Genomic DNA, 17,274 nt, shown 5'->3' on the forward strand with positions numbered 1-17,274 from the left:
TATCCCTTTCCTTTATTTCTCCGTGTGTGGTAATTAGTACTTATATTTCTTAAAACATGCGTCTTTCTCAGAGATGCTTCACAAGAAGATTATATTCCATTACCCCGGACCACAATGATAACTATAAATTAGGAATCCTTCAACCGGAAAAAAAAAATGACTCATACACTTGTTTTCATTTGTAATATTTCTTCAACAGCTTGATAATTACATGGTAGCCAGTGGCATGTGGAAAATATCTATTAAAAAACATAATGAGGAAAGAAAACTTGCATGTAATGTGTGTATTCAAGCAGTTTTATTTCTGCCAATTATTGTTCAAATCTGCCCTCTCTGCTTATAATTTTAACCTTGTAAAAGTTTAGTAAAAGTTCACTGTGTGAGTTCTAACCATCTGTAGTATATTTTTAAACTTAAAAAATCAGGAATCTATAATAAGTAAACCAACAGTATAAAATTTACCCTAGCCTCATATTCAATATAAATCATTCTCAGATGGATTTACATGCTGTTCAAAGGAACATAAGCGTATTTTATTTTGCTCAGCCATTGATATTCCATTTTTGTATACAAATGTAGTAGCAGTATAAACTTTTACTTATATAATAATGCATTCTGCATTTTTCTTATGCAAATGTTCATTATAGAACAATTGAATATAAACCTCTAATACTTCCATCACCGTATGTAGGTCAGTGAGGCTCACAGAGGCTTTGTTCGGTTTTATTTTTTTTAGTGCCAACACTTCTGTGATAAACATGATCTCCTTACTAATGGTTCCATCTTATGTCTCTGTTTGTTCTTTTTTTGTGACATGGAAGTTTAATATGTTGCCAAAGGCAAAAACGTTAAAAAGTACAGTCCTGACATCATAGTAATTTACCTTTGTGAATCACATTCTACTGCATCATCTCAAGTAGTTGTCACAAATGTTCAGTTAAGTCCAAGGGTAGATATTTTTAATCTGTGTTCTAGAGAGGAGGGGACTAAGATGCCAAGACAAGATCATCAATTAAGATCAGATAACAAGCCGAGTTTAAGATGTTCATGGAGGGAAGAAAAATTGATCAGTATTTTGAATTGATTTTTTTTTTACTTCAGTCTTTGCTAACTTGAAGAATATTCACCATCTTTGGACTTTTTAAGACTTTTGTGGGTGCTAGATCAGGTGGTTTGTATCAGTTTGAATAATAGATGTAAGAAAATTGTCAGAACTGCAGTGCATGGATCTGGTTTTAGTTTTGCTTTTTACTGTCTTAAATTTAAAAAAAAATGGTGGATAAAAAATGAATCAAGGACATGAGATTCTGCCATCTGAGGGCGTCCAAGGGTTTTTAAAATACAAAACCCGCTTGAAGCCTTTCCGTGTGCGTCAGAAGTGCTGTACAAGACCTAGGGAACCTGAGGAATAGAAAGCATGTCTGTCCTCCATGGTTCTTGGGGAACACAAACCTGCCCATATGCCAGTGTTGCTGCAGGCGCAGGAAGCCAGGTATCTGATCTCCATCTAGGCGGTTTACAGAATTAGGAGAACAAACCGGAGATAACGGGATGTTTTCTGTTTCATTCATTTTCTTTTGGCTTAATGCTATTAAAAATTAAAAGGACAGAAATTGAAATAAAACAAGCACTACTGTTTTACGAAGTGGATTATGAATTTACTAAATTTAATACAACAAATTATTGGTGGAGAATGTGGAAGATGGTGATAAAAGGAACCTAGCTCTTAAGGAGTTTATAAATGAAAGAAGAGGTTGGATGGGAAAACAACCAAACCAGATTTGCAATATAAAGCAGAATTAAATGCGTTCTGTCATAGAAATTCAAACAGCGCGGCATGGGGGTGGGGGGACTGGATCGTTAAGGCTGCAGTAGAGGTGACTTTGACGTTAAGCCAGTTGGGTGTCAGCTGGTGGGTAAGATGTTGGACGACTTGTCTTGAAAGGGGTAGAGATGCTTGCTTTCCTCAGACAGTGGTGACCAGTCCCATATTCCTGGACCACTGATGGCCCTCTGAGACGCGGCAGAGGAAGAGACCAGGGAAACTGCGTATGGCCACATGGAGCCCCGTGCTTAGAACTTGGGGTGAAACCCATAGACCGTGGGAAGCAATTAAATGTGTTTGATGAGCTGTGTGACACAATTCAGTGTATGTTTTAGGGAGATAATTTCTGACATGCAGGGTAACAGCCTAGATGATGTGAGTTATTAAAAGTGGAAAGAAACTAGGGAATTTTGTATTAGCCCAGGTGAAAGATTTTAAGGTTCTGAATTATGATTATTGTTCAGAGTGACTGATAAGGAATGGACTGATGTATTAGAGATAATGAGTGCGTACCCCATCAAGCAGGGGACGAGGGAACCACGAGGGACTGTGAAACATATTATACGCTAGGCGCATGCACAGTGTGCTTTGCATTCTGGCCTGTGTAGATTATGGCTGAGTCCCACCCGGCAGAGTATTTCTTAGGTTGTCACCGCACACAGGGCTGGCATAGTGACACACTGGGTTCCCATCATGATTGGCTCTCCTTCCCTGCTGCTGCTTTCATCTTATCATGAACTGGACTCAGCTGAGGGGTCAGTGCGCCTCCCTGTTTGTGCCTGTTTGCCAAAAAAAGTTATTTAATGTAAATCTTTACTTTGGAGTCACAGCAAATATTTTGAAAAGGGTTTAGGGACACAAGCAGTAAAAGTGAGCTTTGGTGATTAGTGAATCAAGATTCTGTTGCTATTGTTTAGATGAATCACGCGGTCCTATTCCCAAGGATATTTGCAGATGAAGTAGACGTACCGTCATGAGTTCTGCTCTGCCCCAGAGCACAGATATTTGTGCTTTTTTAATTGTGTTTTTCATTTATCGTTTATTTGTTCACTTACCATAATGTGGGACAACTGCATTTTTTTTTTCCTGGCTAGAGGTTTCACAGTGGAGAGCAGTACTCTGTCCCATAAGAGTCAGTCATTTACAAAGATTGTGCATGCCTCTGTGTGTGTGTGTGTGTGAGAGAGAGAGAGCGAGAGAGAGAGAAAGAGAGAGAAGGAGAGAGGGGGACGGAGGGAGAGGAGGAAGGAGCACATGAGTCAGCCACACAGACACCTGTTAATTTCAGAACTCCATTCAGTAGTTCTGCACTTGCCCCATTTTTCTCTATACAGCATGCTTTTCCAGCACAGGATAGTAGTTTTTTCTGACAGCATGGATTTCACTCCACCTGTGAAGATTAGAATAGTGTGCATAATGTCACAGATTCAGCGTCTGAATGCATCTGAGAATTTTGTGTCCATCTTAACGTTTCAAAGTTGGTCCTCCACTTTCAACTGAAGACGCTCACACTGATCTTGCAAGGACTCTGAGGTTAGACTCAAAGCAATTTTCTGCTTGTGAATTTTGGCAGTGGTTACAAGCCTAGTGATGGTCCCAGCTGGGAGAAAAGTGTTGATGCCGGGGAGGATGGTAGATTTCAGGGCTCCAGAAATTGTGTGTGTGTGTGTGTGTGTTTGTGTGTGTGTGTGTGGTGGTGGTGGTGGTGGTGGAGGAGGAGGAGGAAGGTGGAAGAGAAGAATTCTGATCCTTGAATGACTGGAGAAGCAAATGAGAGGGACTTTTTAAACCTTTAAGCTTTCATGCTGTCAGTGATGGAGAACAAATGACAATTCCACATCATGTAAAACACATCAGAGCTCAAGTTAAAAATCAGTCGGGGTTTAATGGGTGTTAGATATTGAAAGGAACATAACCCCCACCTTTACCTGAATACCACAGGAACATTATGTCACCATGCCCTGAAAACAGCAATCAGTGGATGAGAATGAGTTTAATGAATCCTAGAGGCTGGTCTTATAAATGGGAGCCCCTAATGATATTCAGAGATAGCAAACCTTTGGGTGAGGACGCAGCCTGTGTATTACTGATGCGTTTCTGTGAGGAGGGGTGGGGGGAGTAGCTGTGAGAAGTGTGTGCGTCAGGGGGTGTACTTGAGGCCTTAGCTGCTTGAAAACAACTTATTATCGCCTGTCATCTGCATTTGTGTCTGGACTCAAGTTTTCGCTCTGTGTTGGTCAGTGTGGTAGAGTTTATTGCTAGTGTTTGGTGTCGAGAAAGGTCCGTCCTGGCGAGTCATAGAACCCCACCCCGGAGGGACCAAGCTGCTTTAGGATTTAAGGAGCGATCGGGCTGGGGGCGGGTCGCCTGTCCCCTCCTTCCCTGCGTTCTCCCTTGTAGCCACTTTTGCTGCCCTCACTTCTCAGGACACCGCCCCTCGCTCAGAGGCGGGATCCCGTTGCAGGGAGTGGAGAGTGGGCTTCCTGCGAGCCTAGTGTTTTTCCTACTCTTGGTGCACCCAGAGACGGTGTGTAGCCTTTCTCTGCCTCGGTTTCCTCCTCTGTTAAAGGGAAAATAAGTCATTCAACGTGAGCGTTGAATGGGTTGCAATGTAGAAAACATTAATTGCTGCTGGCATGTCGGGAGCTCTCTGTAATTTAAACTTCAGTGGTTCTTAGCTTGCCTCATCTTAAATTAGATGGAAATATGGAGGTGACAGTAACCCTAAGAAAGACTTAAGAAAATTAAATAATTCATTGTATTTCAAGAAGACAGTTTCTCCCTATGCTGCATAATCATGCTGCAGAGTGATCCACTAGATAATTCCACCCTGAACAAATCTGATAATTTGTGCCAGATGTTAATTTTTTGGTATTATTTGGTTCTGCCTGAAAACCACAGCAACTGAAGGCTCCACCAGGCACCGAAGTGTTCTGGAGGGGAGCACCTGCACCGCGGTTACAGCTCCGTGGGAGAATCACTTAGAGACGCTGGCGGCACAAAAGCGGCGTCCTCGAAAACTACCAGGGAAGGATGGAAGTGGACCGGGCATACACTCTCCTCGGTTGCTTCCTGTATCTGCTACGTCTATCACCTTGTCTTTTAAAGGATGAGAGCGTAGTTCTGCAGGGCAGTGAAAAAGCCTTGCCATTTGGTAGATTGGGTCTTTACGTCTGTATTCATTGCAGCCCAGAATCATGGCAGGTATAGGGGAGGAAAGAGCGTTGAAATAACCTGAGAAGTACAGCACTCAGTCTGTTGTGAAGTTCAGGAAAGTGTGTGATCATTCCTGAGCTTGCCCGGGTTCCCCTGTTCAACATCGTGTTCTGACGTACGGCAGGGCCAGCTCCAGCTAGGAAACGTGAATCGGCAGGTGCTGTCCCGGCTTTGGCGGCAGGGCTTAATCACGCAAATCTAATGCAGTTCTTGGTATTTCAAGAAAGGTTTTCCTTGAAGTCTTGGGCACATATTGATTTAAAATTCTGACTTCAGAGAGCAGTGTCATTTTTTTTTTCAGCTTCAATTTTTAAAATATAGAGCAGGTTTTGGAGACCAATTTAGTGACTGGACCTCCATCCGTACTTAATAATCATCAGAAGGAGTGGGAGTGGGAGAGGAGGGTACCCTTAAAGGATGTGGCGATTTCTTTTTTTTCTTGATTTTAAACATCGATTTTATTTATTTTTTTGTATTTTTTTTTCAGTGGGGGTGGGAGGGAAGGGTACCCTTAAAGGATGTGGCAATTTCTAAGCACATTAAATAATATATTAGATCTAAATTTATCAGTGTTCTATAGCAAGTCCCTTTGCTTGGAATAAGACCAAAGTGACCAATTGTACATGTTTACTGAATGTCCTCTGTTCAAAGAAGATGGCTAAAACTGTCAAGGACAGACAAAACCAAAAATAACACTAAAAGTTCCTAACTTTGGGAGTGATAGAAAATCCCCTGGGAAATGAGACTGTTTCCAGGAAGGAATGAAATTGTCTTGCTCACACATTCTAACAGCCTTTTCTGCCGTGCGCAGGACACACCAGCTTATCTTCCCAAGAACAGTAAAAAAGTTCACATCCTGCTGCCTGATGTAAGAACTATTTTTTTTTTAATGTGTCTCCGTATCACTGCCTCTCTTGTAAGTTAATCTCATCTCACGTGAATTTTTCACCAGCTTCACTCTGACGTCGATAAGGGAGATGGCTCCATCAAATACATCTTGTCAGGCGAAGGGGCGAGTTCCATCTTCATCATCGATGAGAACACGGGGGACATTCACGCTACGAAGAGGCTGGACCGCGAGGAACAGGCCTATTACACGCTCCGAGCCCAGGCGCTGGACAGGCTCACCAACAAGCCCGTGGAACCCGAGTCCGAGTTTGTCATCAAGATTCAGGATATCAATGACAATGAGCCCAGGTTCCTGGACGGCCCCTACACGGCCGGGGTCCCCGAAATGTCCCCTGTGGGTAAGTCAGCTGATTTTGCACCGTCTGATCTTAGGAGGTTTGTATTTAAAATTAAGTCGTCATAGGCACCCGGGGGCAAGAAAATGACACTAGTGTTTGTGTAGTGATTGCCAGCTAGAGTGAGGGGAAAGTTGGAGATGTGTGAGTAGCCAGCACCCAAATTCTATTTTTTGACACATCATTTTATTTATATGGAAAATTAGGAAATTCTTACTTTCACACAGTTAGCTCAGTGTCCTCAAGAAATCACATAGGTCTTAACAACCCCTTTTCAGTTTAATATTTAAAATTAAAAACTGATTATAAAATTATGCCTAAGAGGTTAAAAAAGAAAATCCTTCCAAACACAGCTACATGATGATCTTTTACTTTTCTTCTTGCTGATACGAGGATAATAAATCACTTTTTCTAAGCATCTCTCTGGGGCCGAGGTATCAGGCAGACCCCCAGTGGCCAGCCAGGCTAGCGTTGGGACCAGCTGGTCTGTTTGCTTTTAGAGTATGCTTGAACCCATAAACATCCATCCATCCATGTGCCACCACTAATCTTCTTGCAATTTCTCTAGAAATTTAAATGCATGAAAATTTATATTGTATTTATAATAATGGTAAAGTGATACTCAGTGTGAGATATATAAAAGAATAATGAAAGGCTGTTTTACTCAAAGGCCTTTTGACATTGCCCCAATACTGGAAAAATAGGAAATAAATTACTTTTCATATATACTTTGTTTCAAATACTATTAAACTTTGTTTTAAATTCCATTTATTTAGGTACTTTTAGAATAGTTTTCAGCCAGCATGTAATTTAGGTATGATCTTACAAAATAATAGCACCCCAAAAAATTACAGGGCTGGGATAGAGATCAGGTGATTTATATATGTATTCCCTGTTTATAGGATGGAAGGAGGAAGTTTATTTAAAGTAATAATTGAACTTGGATTTTAACACGTCTCAAGTATTTAACTTGAAAATGGTACCCGGTGTGATTTGTTTTACTTCAAGTAAAGGTCATTGCATTCGTTCCAGCATTCAGTGCACACATCCGCTACGACGGGGAGTGGAATTGCAGAGACGAGTATTATGTGGGGACTGCAATTTAGTGACCCTAAATTTCTGTTCCGGACGGATGGGAGAGGGAGCATTATGTGGGGCACCAGGGCTCTAGCTGCTGAAGGAGTAAGGGCCGAAAAAGAACCAGAGGAATCTAGACCCGAGTCAGGAGAAACTCTGAACCACAGTGGCAGCACCTCCCTATAATTAGCTTATCTGTAAACATTTCTGTGACGGAACGGGCTTGTTCGCAGTCTCTCAGTCCTGCCCACACCCTCAGAGTATTACCTGCCTCTGCTGTTGAATGACAGTAACAGACACAGCTACAATGCCAGCAGCAGCGAGAAGATTAGGGAGGTTCCAGAGAAAAGAGAAGTCACAGAGCCCTCCCCAAAGTAGTCATGTTTAGAAACACGAAGTTTTGAGGTATGTTTAAGCAATTCGGTTCAACTCCATACTTCTCCCAGGCATTTGGGGCATTCTTTGTGGTCTCGCTAAGATTTCCCTTTCCTGCATAGAACATAGCCATGTACGTTGGGTTAATGTGAGCTTAGCGTTCTGGACGTTGAATAATGCACTCTCGCTGTGGTTCCAGTGGGACCACTCTGATATCAGACAGCAGGACTGTTAGGTATACATGTAAGTCATATTAGATATTTGATGGATTCCAGCAGGTTCAGAACTTTTTAGAAAAGGATTTTCAAATGTCTTCAGGATTTACTTGACACTAATTGAGATCACTTGATTACTATCAAAATTTGAACTAAGAACAAGAAATGTCTATATAAAATGGCATATAGATTTATAGTGAGCCATAGTTTATCAAAATGTTTAACCAAATAATTATAGTAGCCACTATATGGTATGACATACACAGCATGAGTTTTCAGTGTTTATTATTCAGGCCTATTTTTTCATTGCATACTAACTAATTGTAAGATGTTAACCCAAACTCGTAAGCCCCTTGGAACACTTGTTGCCAGAAGAGCACAGAGAAGCATGAGAGTGTGTGTGTGTGTACGTGTGAGTATGTGTAATAGATTACTTAATGAACACTTCCGAAAAAATTATGTGACACACAATCAAATTCACTGAAGGATAGTTTTCATTATTTTGTTTGTTTCAAGTTGTCTTCTTTTCCAGTGAAGTAGAAAAATCAGTCCTTGAGCATCACCAGAATAAACACTGCTGTAAAGACAGTGCATTATAGAGGAACTAGAGAACATTAAAGTCATTGATTCTAACATTTTAAAATAATCAGGGTCTAATTCTTAAAAAGATATTTAAATATACATCATTCACCGTTTGGTCCTACCAAACATCCACAGGACATCATCTCCTAAGTCTATCAAAGGAAAAAATAAAACTTCAGAATTTAAAAAATGGTACCATGTAGATATAACTTCATAATTTCCAGCCAGTTTGAAAGAAAATGGAATTGATAAGGGAAATCATAATGTGAAAAAGAGAACAGATTTATGATAAAATGGGCGTTAATGACTTATTTAAGGCATTTAGAAAAGGAGATCTATATAGTAATACATCTAAAAGAGATGTTAGATTAAAAATGCCATCTTTTCCAGAATTTATTAGAAACCAACTTAAACCTTAAAAGAATACATAAAGGGACTTGTCTCCTTCCTGTCAACTAGGACATAAATGATAAAAGAGCACGTGCTTAAATATATAAATGAAGCAAATGTGAGGATCTGGTATTTTTAAGATCATATTCCAAACGGAAATAAAAAGAACAGACCACAGTAAATGCTTTCCGCATGGAGTTAAGTAAATACATAGTAAAATGAAGAAGTGATATAGACACTCTTGTCATACGAAATAGAGAAAAATAACCAATATTGCAATTTGTCAAGTTGCTGTGCTTTTTTTCCTTTGGGAAGGTTTGGTTTAAATGTTCATTTCATGCTTTTGTTTTTAACTCAGTTAGTGGAAACAAATGAGAAATAAAACTATGGAAAAGGTAGAGCAGCCACCGAGTATCCAGAGTATCCAACGAAATGTATCGATTGAATGTTTATTCAGTTTCTGATGAAGTTTCCATTTCTGTCTGGCTTTACTTTGCTACAGCAGTGAGGTCTCCTCCATGATTTGAGTGTCAGGATGCTAGCATATGTCATGCTGCCTTCTAGACAGGGATTCAAACTTACAGAGATTGCTCTGGGTAAAAACTTGTTACTTGACTTTGATGGATGAGATGCTTAAAATTTGAGTCCCATCCAAATCTGAGTATATATTCCTGTCTAGCTGACATCATCAGTCTTATATTTTGCCAATATATTTTCATATCCCTTCAATATTTGAGGGATTAATGATCATTTGTCATTTTGGGGGGTTTGTCTTATGCAAAAAAAAAAATCAGTTTTTCACGTCTCTTGGAACAAGGAACATAAAAACATTCAAAACAAGTCTCATGTAGAATTTTCAGTGTTTTGTGAGTTCTTAACGCTTTGTGGCATTTGGGAGTTTTTAATTCAGTGGTTTTTGGACTGGCATGTAGGGACCTCAGTGGTACAAGTGACAGCAACGGATGCTGATGACCCCACGTATGGCAACAGCGCGCGAGTGGTCTACAGCATTCTGCAGGGACAGCCGTACTTCTCAGTGGAACCGAAGACAGGTAAAGACTGAAATGCGCCACTCCTTGCAAAGCCATCCTCTATGTCCTGGCATAGGATTAGTACTAGTTACTTTTATTCAATGCCATTGGCACTGATAACAGACAGTATTTTTATTCTGCTTCTCCCAATGTGTGTGCTATGGTAATAAATAGCATGTTATTTATAGAGGCATTAGCACCTTTTAAGAATTTTTTATTACATTTACCAGTGTTCCTACCAAAATTAAACTATTACACATTGAGAAGTGTTTCAGCTGCTATCTTTTGTCTGTGTAAGAAAATGTTGATTGTTCGCTTCTAAAGTTTGTTTTGTTTTCTTGAATTAATTCGCATAGGAATGATATAGCGTCAGATTTAAATCTTAGGCAAAATCTCCCTGCCATGCAGTAGAATTTATAGTAGGTTCAGCTTATCTTTCTAGGGGCTGCTTTTCTCAGGGAAATTCATTTCATCGTAGCAATTAGGATGATGATCTGCTAAATCAAAAATGAAATTAAATGACTTTTTTAATTTTAGGAGGGAAAAAAATGTATGAGTTGCAAGTCTGCCTGGATAGAATATGTGATTGGCTAGATGTTCTGTTTTGTTCTGATGATGAAATAGTTTACATAAAGTAAGGCTATAATTTGGAGCCCTGTTTTCTTGGTTATAAAATAATATTTTATCTATTCTGTGTGTAGGGAAGCATGGGCAGGTGTGAGCCACTGATTTTCTCCATCATGTGAAAAGCCCACGTTTCTCAATTTTTTAAATAATTTTGCCTTTATTATGGAGACTAATTCTTCCTCAAACAGCCAAGTTTATGGTGTTGAATACTTGATAGTACTTATGATCCTCTATGAATATTTGAACACTGCTTATCCTGTTTTTCATATTATAAAAAGTGGTGATATTAATTCATTCTCAAATCACTGGGGGGAGTGGATAAATATTTTAAATGTCTTTTGAGAATGACAGTTGTCATGTGCAAAAACAGGGAAGTAAATTCCATCGTAGTTCATCGTTGCTTAGGATTTTCAGAGAGACTGCCTTGCATATTTTATACCAATGTTGGAGTAAAGTTTGGAAGCTGCCTAGAAAGTCTAACAGGAAGAAATGGTTCTGATTAAGCAAGTATTGAAGGAGAAGTAAATGAAAGTGTCTGATTTATGATACGAATCCCATGAATGTAGAAGTTGTGCTCGTGGTTGATTTGATAGATCTGAGAACCTAAATTCTGACACCCACTCCTTCCCTTATATACTTACTCTTGGCACCTAGAAAGACATTGACAAGCTTCTGACAGTTTGCTCACAAATTATACACCTCCTGCGTTATATAACCTGTCCAAAAATAGCATGTGCTAATCCCAGAGGTTAAATATTTTGCTGCTACTAATGACTGGCTTGTGGTTTTCGCTTGCTGCAAGATAATAGATTTTTCACAAGCCCTGTGTAGGTTAAAGACCTCACCTGTTGAACAGCTGGACAATAATCTGTATCATGGGACCACATGATTAGTACTTCAAACTTAATTTTAATTCCCAGTCTGAAGGATCATGTATTACAGGAGATCAAGTTTAGTTCAATTTTGTTTGGGCTAGAGTTTTGAATGCTGTAATCATGGTAATCATTGGGACGTTCTTTCTATAGTCATCGGTGCAGAAATGCTCTAGGGGTTTTTTGTCCTCTCTGCTCTCATAATATGGAGAATGCATTTTTTTTTTCCAAAAAGAAAAAAATAAGGAATTATGGGGAGAAAAAGGAATTGTATTTTTCTGACAATGATGGAAAATTTCCAGCCCTTAATCGTGTGAAGGGCTGGAAAGACAGTTTGAAGTAGACTTCCTTAGTTGATTATGATCCTTACCTGTGTGAGAAATAACATTATTTTCCCAACCCCTAAATCTAAGGGGTTTTGAGAAGAATGTAAAACTTTGACAGGAAAAATGCTGAAAATATGCTAAATCAAGGTTATATAAACATAGGCCCAGGAAATCTGACAATTTAACATCTAATTTTTTTAAAGGGGGATACTATTAGTAACGTTAATAATAATGATTACTATTTATGAATCACATAGCATTAACTTAGCATGGCTAAAATCTCTGTGCACATTTTCCATCTGTAGCTCTACTTACAGGCCAGATGCCAGAGGGTAAGTGTATTTTCTACCTTAATTTCTCCATCCACAAAACAGGAATGTGAGTAGCCCCAAAAAAACAATGTTGACGATTCAGCAGGCAAAGAGAATGGCACAGGGAACAAGCTAGTGTAGCGTTAAAAGGACTGCAGAGATGCCCACCACCTTCATAGCGTCCCCAGATCTACTGGGAGATTGAAGATGCTTCTAACATGTTTGTCTAGTCTGTAACCCGCAAGCAAATAGATCCTGTTTTTCTATCTCTTTCATACACGGCAGGACTGGCTGTATCATTTGCTGTTGGAAGTGAAAATGCAAACTTCTTGTTGTAAAATTAGTAGAGTTTCAAATGTCATCAGCAGAGCAGAAGCCAAACATGGGGCCAGCGTGACCGCACAGATCCCACGGCCATGAAGTTGGCCTTGGAAAATGGATGGAGTGTTAAATATCACTTGTCATTTAGGGGTTCATTCCTAACACAGAGGTGTGACGCCAGGGCGCCTTCAGTATGTGTTCCATGAATACTTGCCACATCCCAGCTTTATGTCAGTCGTGCAGTCACAACACAGCCCTCCTTCCCAGATGGGCCCTTCACACGTGTTCTGTTCTGTGGTGTGGCTCACGGGGTGGAGGGCCCTCACTCCTGCCAGGGCTTCCTGAGGACGTCCCCTCACAAGCTCGGGATTAGACTCTTCGTTTGTCCCTTCCGGGGACTCTGGAATCCTTTGATGTTCCAGAAGCTTCCATCTTTACTATTTCTGGCTCTTCTCCATCTTTTCATGGTTCTATTATATGCCTCATTTTCAGGTAGATACACCAAATAGTACCAGGCTTAGATGGAAAGTTTAGGAAGAAATACAGACTTATTAGGAAGAGACAGACCGTGTACATCTGAGGCAGACTGAACCCATGGCGAGAACGGCCCCGCCCCGTGCGGTCGCCTGGACTCCAGAGTCTCATCCCCAGCTTGACTGTGCGGACCGCGGCCCCCTCTGATTGGTTGTTCCCTTAGCTGGGGGAGACTTCAGAAAGGCTTCTCATCTGTGATGGGTCGTACACCTACAAATTCGTCAGAAGCTTTCATGCTAACAGAATATGCTTAAAAAAAAAAAAAATCAGTGGCTGGTAGGACATTAGAAAACATCTGAGGATTTTTTCCCAAACTAAAACCCAGACCGTTGTTGAATAATAGCAGTGATAAATTTATGTTTCGTATACTTTTTGTGAACATGGATTATAAATAAATGCAAAGTTCTGGGTTACTGGGTCACATGAAATATCTGTACAAAAATGATTATTTGAAAAATCTAAAAATCTGAGCCAGTCTCTTTTCTAAAGAGCTACGGGAGATGGTCTCTTTTTTTTTTTTTTTTTTTTTTTTAAAAATTTGTTTACTTTTTAAATTTTGTTGAGGGGGAAGTAATTAAGTTTATTTATGTATTTTTTAATGGAGGTACTAGGGGATTGAACCTGGGACCTCGTGCATTCTAGGCATGCACTCCACCACTGAGCTATATGTACTTCCTCCCTACAGGAGATATTCTTGTCATAAGTGGCTTAAAATGATTGATTATTAAAAGTAAATATTATCTTCCATGAAAACCTCCCAGAACTGTGGGGATGTAACTAGACAAGACGAGCCTTTATCACTTCAGAGACGCAGTGTTAACGGTTTGCTGCTGTGTGTATGTGTCTGAGTAACATGCAGCAAAATGCAAATCGAATCCCATAGACAAGAATTCTTTTCCAAGCACAGATGGCCTATATTTCAGAGTAAAAAGCTAGCAAAAGCCATAGGGCTAGCAGTCTGTTCTTTTTTTGATTGCTACTGTTTAAATTCAGTTCTCTTCCAACTGTTTCATTCTTGTAAAAGATATGTTTAATAATTGAGGTATTTGGAAATTACCTTTGCCGCCTGCTTATTTTTTTGTGCAAACTTTGTGATGATTTTTGCTTTGGAAGAGGGCTATTTATAGGATCACTTGTAAAGAGACAATTAGAGGTGTGAAAAATAAGTAGCTTTGACAACCAGACTTCTCTCCTGGTAATTCTATGTTTTCTTTCAAATAATGCCGCTAAGCAAAACCAGGAGACGATGAGGTGGCAGTGTTTCCTCTGCTGATTAGTTGAAGGGTTATGGACCACGGGCCTCTCTCCATCACAATAAATGTGCAGGGGTGCAGACTCACTGACACATACTGATATTGGAAGGAAAATGAGAGGTGAATAGAAATTCAAAATTAAGACTGAATGAGAGGGAAATTTTGTATAAATTTTCAGTATTATTTTGTCTATGTGTAAACATATAGTTCAATATTTGCAAGATTGACAGTGTCAATTATAAAATTTGAGGTTTTTTTTGGTGGTAGTTTTGGATGCTTCAATGAAGAGGTAGGGTTGGATTTGGTGGAATGGGAGAGTGATGTAAGTCAGAACTCTTAGATGATGAATCATTATGCTTGGTAACAGTGAGTCTTACTGAAGTCAGTGCTCGTTGTCTTGTATATTAATAGAGTTAAGAGAAGTATTGAAAACCAGACATGAAGTATTCATAGAGTTATCATGGCTCTCAGAAGAAAACGTCTCAGGCAGTGATCAACTGAACTGAATGGTATATGACTGTTTCTTCTGATTTTCATTGTGATATTTCAGCAGTTGACTGTAAGCAGTGTGTAGACAAGCAAAAGAGTCCAATGAAGGAGTTACTTAAGGAGACCCTGTGTTGCTGAGATTGTGGCAAGTGTCCAGCCCAGTTCATGTATTAGGATAAGTGATTGTTAAAACAACAAGAACAAAACCTACCCTCAAAGAAGTATAATTAAATGCCTAAAATACTGATGTGTTGTTGTGGGGGTTGTGTGTGTGTATGTGTGTGTGTGTACTTGATAGCTAGTGCTCAGAACGAAACAAAAATATGATTGCTTAAGATAGTTGTGAGTGTTATTTAACTTGGAATCTTGGGAACCAATAACACATTGGTTCAATTATTCTTAAACTATTGAGAGCTTTTCTCATCTCTTACCTACTCCAAGAATAGTTATCAAACTGTGGAATATTGTGAAGAATAGGGCAGGCCTAGTATAGTGTAGCCTTGGCTTGTCACTTATTAGGGCTGAAATGTAACACGCACAGACCATTATTACACATGTCCGTTGAAGAATCAGCATTTGAACAATTTAAACTGGCAGCTTTTAAAAACGTTTCATAAATTTGGAGAATATAAAAATATTTTTCTGCTGAACATGAGGAAAAAAGAACGTTTAGCCCAATTTGTTTATAACTATTTTCTTCCCAAAGAACTGTTGATAAACAACCCACTTTTGCTCTTGAGAAGTCATTGATACCAGAGTTTCTGTTCCTCAAATCTGGGAGTCACTGGGGACTTAAATTCTGACTTAAATTCTAAAAGTTAGAATCTGCTTAATATAATAGATTAGACATTTTTCAAACTAAGTCAATAAACAGAAAGGTTCCAGGCGGGCAGGAAAGACATTGTCGTCATTGGCAATGATGAAAGTACAAGAAATGATTAAGTAGGATTCTGGACTCCTTGGAGAATCTAATTAGTGAAGATGGACCCAAGATATTGCTCGTTTCAACATCTATATAGAGCAATATTGAACACATTTTCATTTGATATTATCTCTGTGTATACACTAAATTTATTATATTAAGTATATACATCATTTTATAGATTTACATATAACATAAACTAAATTCTATCCCATAGATTCTGTTGCCTAATATACTTACATAATAAGTGGGTATTAACATAAAACAACTAATTTACTGCAGTAATGATCATTCAGTCAAGTTTTCCCATCAAGCAACATGAAATTCTGATATCAATTTCTCATACCTCTGAAGTCTTAAGGGCTAGCCATACTAAATGCAACTGATTAGAAATGAACAACAAAACATGTTAATGTTTTTAGCGTCTTGATTTTCATTAACACAGTGATGCTCATCTTTACTGCTTTTTCTCAGACCTTTAGATGCAGCATAAGATCATCCAGCAGCACAGTCTGGAAAGCTGTTTTGCTTATAAATAACTGTCATTCTTTTCTTTATAGAATATTTAGTTATTTTGCTAGAAGAGAGCTGGTAGGGACCAGAGCTGAAAGGTTTATGATGAATTTCACATCACTGGGAATTAAGTTGTTGAAGAGGGTGAAAGAGAAAAAGAGAAGTCTTGTCATACACTTGTGTAGGCGACCACCCATTCTTCTAGTTGAGTACATTTTTATTTTAAGTTGGTGTTTCCTGAACCACATTTCCATAAAACCTAAAGATAATTCTCTCTCTCCACCCTGCTCTTCCAAATTACGGCATTTTCCATGTTTTGTAATATTGTATATGATTATTGTATCCCTTGGTCTTTAATATGGATTGAAATTGTTAAAAGTGAACAACAAAACAGCAAAAGGCAGCAACTCCAGAGCTGTTTTCTGCCTGTATCAGTGTTCTTCACTAGTATAAATGCAGTGATTCATGATGTATTTTACTGGGATTTGAAATTTTACAGGAGTCATCAAGACCGCCCTTCCAAACATGGATAGAGAGGCTAAAGACCAGTATTTGCTTGTTATCCAGGCAAAGGATATGGTTGGTCAAAACGGAGGACTCTCTGGAACCACGTCAGTCACCGTGACCCTAAGTGATGTGAACGATAACCCGCCTCGCTTTCCTCGAAGTAAGCTGACCTGTTGCATGTCACAGGCATTCGCTCTCCTTTCTAACTTATAAGAATGTCTTTAGAAAGGAATTTTTCCAAACAAATAATTATCCTAACTACATTCTCCCACAGTTTTATCAGGGACGGGATTTTTAATTCAGTAATACGGAATAACTGAAGGGCATTGAAAACAAATAGAAATAATTGTATCTTTGTGTTCTTTCTATCTTAAATAAATTTTTTCTGTTGTTCACATTTTGAATACTAGACAACTATTAAGTTCGTTTATGCATTAACCTTTTTATTCAAAGACATGCTGTTTTATACATTCTGTAAGTTAGGAGGTTGTTGCCAATTAGTAACATTGAGATGCACTCCATGAATTCTACACACTAAAAATCTTGCTTTATTTTTAAAGATAAAAATAAGAGTACTGAACTTTATTTTTCATTCCACACTTTTCTTTTAACCAGTTCATGTACATTGAACATGCCTTTTGCTT

At 39.0% G+C, this 17,274-nt stretch overlaps 1 protein-coding gene across 3 annotated transcripts in view; it reads left to right on the plus strand.

Annotated features, from left to right (window-relative positions):
- CDH7 (cadherin 7) overlaps nucleotides 1-17,274 on the plus strand; it is a 116,001-nt gene that overhangs the window by 43,638 nt on the left and 55,089 nt on the right. For all 3 annotated transcript variants that reach the window (XR_004133364.2, XM_031441775.2, XM_031441773.2), the window contains 3 exons: nucleotides 5,994-6,288; nucleotides 9,857-9,976; nucleotides 16,623-16,790. Coding sequence is in view for 2 of the 3 variants with exons in the window: in XM_031441775.2 (XP_031297635.2) it covers nucleotides 5,994-6,288; nucleotides 9,857-9,976; nucleotides 16,623-16,790 (583 nt within the window). In the remaining variant the exon portion in view is untranslated. The remainder of the gene's footprint in view (nucleotides 1-5,993; nucleotides 6,289-9,856; nucleotides 9,977-16,622; nucleotides 16,791-17,274) is intronic.

Source organism: Camelus dromedarius, chromosome 28, assembly GCF_036321535.1.
Source record: "Camelus dromedarius isolate mCamDro1 chromosome 28, mCamDro1.pat, whole genome shotgun sequence".
Lineage (NCBI taxonomy): Eukaryota > Metazoa > Chordata > Mammalia > Artiodactyla > Camelidae > Camelus > Camelus dromedarius.